The 5,653-nt window shown below is 38.7% G+C and overlaps 1 protein-coding gene across 1 annotated transcript in view; it reads right to left on the reverse strand.

Moving 5' to 3' along the window:
• LOC101861141 overlaps window positions 1-1,952 on the reverse strand; it is a 20,461-nt gene extending 18,509 nt beyond the window's left edge. Inside the window, exons 1-2 of the mRNA XM_005104081.3 lie at window positions 1,676-1,952; window positions 170-605 (exon numbers count right to left, since the gene is read on the reverse strand). Coding sequence (XP_005104138.1) covers window positions 170-172 — 3 coding nt within the window. The 5' untranslated portion in view covers window positions 173-605; window positions 1,676-1,952. The remainder of the gene's footprint in view (window positions 1-169; window positions 606-1,675) is intronic.
• Window positions 1,953-5,653: the final 3,701 nt, after the last annotated feature.

The raw sequence follows: 5,653 nt of genomic DNA on the forward strand, positions 1-5,653 counted from the left end.
CTGTGTGTGTGTGTGTGTGTGTGTGTGTGTGTGTGTGTGTGAGTGTGTGTGTGTTGGCCAGTGCGCTTGAGGGTATGTATCAAATTCATCATCTTGCAGCAGCATATCTGTGTTGAAAGGAATAATAATACTGATGAACGATATTATATCTTATCTTATCTTATCTTACCATGTTCAACGTTGGTAGTTGTTGACCGTTCTTATGACCAGAAACGTGTGAGACCTGAAGGCAGGGCAAAGTTGTTTGCAGCGGCTCACATGTTGCTTGTATTGAGTCACAAGGAAGGGCAAACCCCCTTGCCCGAGACGCTAATTCTGAGCAAATTAGATGTTCATCGAATAGAAATTGTGTATCGTTCTCTGTTTATCCGTGATCTGACAGCATGAGAACGTTTCTCTTTTTCTTTTTTTTTTTTTTTCTTTGTTGTGGTTTTGTTGATTTTTTCCCCCCTTATATTCCTTTAGGGTCTAAATTGCTGGAATCGATGTAGATCCAGGCACTGAATGAAAAGGTGAGATCTTCCTTCTTCAAGTCAAAGCCTTGTCCTCCGTAGTTATTTTACTTTTCTGTGAAGTCTTTCTTGGGTCAATAATTCTGTACATTTCTGGAGACAGAAGGAACATTTTAAGAAGAATTAAAAGTAAATTACTTCACAGACACATTAATAGACACACTTCTGGACTAGAAAACAAATATTTTTACAATCTGAATATGTTGACATTGTGAAAAATCATGTTTGTACCCAGTACTGGGCTAAAAAAAATGACAGTACTGTTTGACGATGATTATTAAGTGTTGATACAGTGCAAAATCATAGTGACATTGTTTTGAATATTATACCTCAAGAAATCAGATTAGCTATCTTTCTTTTTATTACTTGTGGAATCTAACTCTGACTTTTTGCAAAGACTCTGACCTGTACATCTCTTGGGACGGTAACAAAAAGGTGAAGGGATCAATGACGAAAGTTCCGTAAAAGAGAACCAAGCTTTATCATGTTTGTTTGTTTGTCTGTTTGCTTGTTGGTTTTTTTTGGAAGCTTAATAGTACTAACGCATGAAGTAATATTGTTTTTGTGATGTATTATTTTATGTACAGTCATTGACCACAGGGTGAAGTGTAATGATTTTTAACTATAAACTCAAGTACGATTTAACATTCGTTTCATCTATATCAGTGTTTGCCAGCCTGGGCGATATCCCCGTCTAATGGACGATTAATGTGGTCATTTAGTTGGTCGGTAGGGATCATCCTGGTTGTATAGGTGTTGCAATTTAATATCATGCTTGGAAACATATATATATATATATATATATATTGTAAGAAAATTGTATCTTCTTAAAAGTGGCAAATGTGGGTGCCAGCAATAAAAAGGTTAACAAACATTGACCAATGTTATTACAATAATATTATGTGTGCCACAACAATATTGATTCTATTTTTCGTATGTCTCACAACATAGTAAACAGTTATTATGAGTTGTGTGTTCTCAAGGTAATTATACTAGCTATTGAGACAATGAGAAAAATTTTCTGGATATGTAAAGATCAAATACAGATCGGCTCTAAAGTTACCAATTGTGTCTGATAGTTTTTGTCAAAATGCTTCTCAACGCAAAGAAGAATAGAGAAGAACGTTATGGACTGTATACAATATAGCACATACTGTACTTACACTGAATGTTTATAATACCACTGTCCTCTTAGGAGAAAAATGAACAATATTATTCTGATCAAGGCAGACTTGGGTAATGTATAAGTCTAGCTGTACTTTGACCTGGCCATCGATTTCTCCTCAATGCCCTCAACACATACTACTGCCAGCGGTTAGATAAAAATCTCTCCATGCAATAACCTCGACCGTTTAATAAAGCTGTCGGAATGTGTGTTTGTGCACGGACTGTGTACCCCATAGGTCTTATCGCGCTGTGCCTTCAAGTCCTATTATGTGACACGAAGCTAAGCTAGTTGTGGCCCGGCGGCCGGTCAGTGACAATGCCATAAGGCTTAAGCGCCTGGGACCTTAGACCTGCCAAATAACGCGATCGTTTGCTTTCTTTGTGTTCCTAGAAGAAACTTACCGTTAATGGTTCTGCTTTGTCTGATCACCTCAGCAATTGGCAGGCAACTGAGCTCAAGTGGAAGGGAATCGACTTAATAAGTTGACGGTTAATTATTCATGTTTTCTATTACATATGTGTGATGTTTAATTTATAGTCTAGTAAAATATTATAACTTTGATATCATCATCACCAAGTGTCAAGTCTGCTACAGACATCGGCGATCATGGTTCTCTATTTATTCCTTTGCTCGGATGGTTTTTTAAAAGTTACATTTCCCTGATCTTTTCACGTTACGGTTTAAGGTTTTCCAAGTAGGTTGCTCTGGTCCTACCCCTGCATCGATTGCCTTCAATTATGCAAGTGAGAGCTTGATGTTCAGAACCTGTATGTCTATTCAGGTGTCCCAATGAGAACTTTGATACAAAACAAAAACAAATGTATGTAACGAGACCGTGTCCTCGTCCTTTCCGGAACCATTTCTGGAAAGACAAGAACTAGGAATTGTATATAAAATGTTAATACCAAAACCCTTATTCTTAAGAAAGACACAAAAGAAAGAATGCATGGACACAATGTAAGGTCACGTAAATGCACTCCACTTTTCTCCCAGACAAGATGACCCACGTCTATGGTGTAGCAATTAGGCACTTCGGTGTTACACGCTTGAGCCCCGAGTTCGATTCCCGAGTGGGGAGAAATTTATTTCGCGTACCTCGGTATTTCTACCGGTATATTGCATCTCTCTCAGCCCTGGTTGGCCGTGACGGGCAGGGCCGAAAGCCCGCTTCCTCACTGATCTAAAGTGTATGGATCGTAGCGTAAAAACAACTCATTAAAAAAAATCAAAATTAACTTGGGAGCAGCCTTAATGTCTGTTCAATACCGAGCTCCTGTGAACACCTATCCAAAAAAACAACAACCTTGCATCGCCTTTGTGCGTAAACTTAGGCTGCTCAACATTTACCACCTTGGTCCAGATCTGTAAAATCATTCTTTGTCAGTAACTAAAGGGGCCAGTATAACTTTCGGGTCACATTTTGCTGGAAATAGAGTTCTTCGTATGACGACACACGTCACGGGTGACTACACATCATAGTATTTGAATGGCATGCCTGGATGGCTTTAAATCAGAGTTATGGCCTTTACAAACAACACAAACTCGATAGTATATCATGCGTTAAGTCCAACAGCTGTTTTTATGTTTGTTTGTTTTTTTTGTTGAATTTGCTGTTTTTTGTGTATTTTTCTAGAAAGAATCTCTAAGTGACTTAGATCCTTGTTTTCTTATCCCCTCCCCCCCCCCCCCCCCCCCCTTTTTCCATTATTCTGTACTCCTTCATTTATAAGATAGCCATACTTTTGGAGTACAACCATACTTTGTCTATTACGATATTACTAGCAACGGTGATAATATTACGCTTTCGTTTTCATATAAAAGATGTAAATTAGGAATTAATTTTTCAATTTAAATGTTTTGCAATAGTCTGGAAGGAAAAGCAGAAGGCAACAGAGGAAGAGAGAGGCCTGGCAGCAGATGAGGACAGAACTTATAGAAGCCTTGCTTTAACCGCCCTAAAACTCATGCCGGCTGAATGACAAAGGACAGAGTGTTTTATTGCAGGAAGGTCTGAAATACAACGTCCAAGTGCTGGAAAGACAATGAAGAAGAAGAAAAGGAAGAAGAAGAAGAAGACCAAGAAGAAGAAGAAGAAGAAGAAGAAGAAAAAGAAGAAGAAGAACAAGAAGAACAAGAACAAGAACAAAAACAAGAACAAGAAAAACAAGAACAAGAAGAATAACAAGAACAAGAAGAAAAACAAGAACAAAATAAAGAAGAACGAGAAGAACGAGAAGAACACGAAGAAAAAGAAGAACAAGAAGAAAAAGAAGATGGAGGTACGTTCTGACTCACAGACAATGGTTGAAGTTAAAATATTTAAAAGTTTGTAATTGTATTTGCTTTCCAGTCGAAACATAAATAGCATTTCTTTTGCAACGTAATGCTTATAGTGATGTATCAGCTTAACCCCTGAAGGAAATACAGCAGGGCTCGTCAGTCTTAACAATATCTGCTAAAAGTTGGAGAGTGGTTGAGATCAACCTGGTTAGTATAGGGTATTATTAAAGAATTGCCGCCCTTGGAAATACATGTACATAAGTGGTACGAAAATATCAGCCTCTTACAAGCGGCTGTGAACGGCCGACAAGCACTGATAATAATAGTTATAAAGCATTGAGACAAAGCGTTACTGCTCTATAAGTCCCATGTTCCTGGCTCTGCCAGTTGATGTAAAGGTGCTTGATTGTTTGAAAATAATGGAGAGTACTTTATCCCCAAATGATCATTATCATTATAAAGTACTAGATCAGAAACAGACATCGACGATCGTGGTTCTCATGTCATTTCTCTGCTCTGTATGCTCCAAAATCCACTATTATCCCGGCGTTTCTCTGTCATCCGTATATTTAGGTGTTCCAAATAGGTTGCTCTGGGCCTACCCCTGCCTCGTTTGCCTTAGATTTTTTTTTCCATTGAGAACACAATTCCAATGATTCAGCAAAAAACAATGATTAAATTTAATTTGTAGAATTTATTTAATTGTCAATTAGTATGCTGCATGAGTGGACTGTGCAAGGCTTTAACGCGATGATTGGGTGATTATTATTTCAGGGTTTTTTTGGGCGCCTCTGTATTATGTTATATAGAGCTGATCATTTTCTGGTTTTACTTTTAGAGAATAAAACAAAAAGAAAAGAGGATGGATAGATTAGGATGATAGATATTTGATAGAAAAGAAAGAGCAAACCACACCAGTGCACCCGCCAACTACCCGTGTGTTACTCTTTGAGGACAGGCGTGCTTGTCTTTTAACAGTGCTTGACGACGCTCTGTTTTGGCGCACTTTAAAAAATCATAACTTCATTATTCCTTCAAATGTTTCAAATAGATTTTCCGTACCTGAAACTTTAAACAAAATCGAAGAACAACCCGCATTGATTGAAATAATATTATTACGCAGATTGGGGTTTCTGATTTGTGTTATATAGTTTTTTTTAAAATAACATGACTTTGGTCTGCTGAAGGACATTATATGTGTTTGCCACGCCTTTATGAAAATAACTTTTGTGCAATAGAAGATTTCCAGTCTTGACACGGTCACAGTTGAATAATATGCTTCCCATGCACCTCATCTGAACACCATTCGTGTTATAGTGCATCCCTCAGGCTTAGAGGAATGGCTGCGCTTATAATATAGTTCTAAAAGCGTGATAACAAAAGCGTTATTGTAGCAAGTCTGTGGAGGCGCCGGACAGTACTGCCAGGCACTAGCAGGGTTCTGGGACGGTAGTCCACCAAACACTCTTACCGCCAGAGATCAAACACAGACCGGCCTGGCTTATTTGGTGACCAGCCGTGCCAGACGTGTAACATGAACGCGGGCTGAGGAGAGGAGGAAGTGGAGGAGGAGGAGGAGAAGAATAGGGTAGTGGTAAGGGAGGTGTGTAACGTGAATGCAAACTGAGGAGAGTAGGAGAAGAATGAGGAGGAGGAGAAGTAGGAGGAGAAGTAGGAGGAGGAGGAGGAGGAG

Source organism: Aplysia californica, unplaced genomic scaffold (genome assembly GCF_000002075.1).
Source record: "Aplysia californica isolate F4 #8 unplaced genomic scaffold, AplCal3.0 scaffold00403, whole genome shotgun sequence".
NCBI classification, from domain to species: Eukaryota; Metazoa; Mollusca; class Gastropoda; order Aplysiida; family Aplysiidae; genus Aplysia; species Aplysia californica.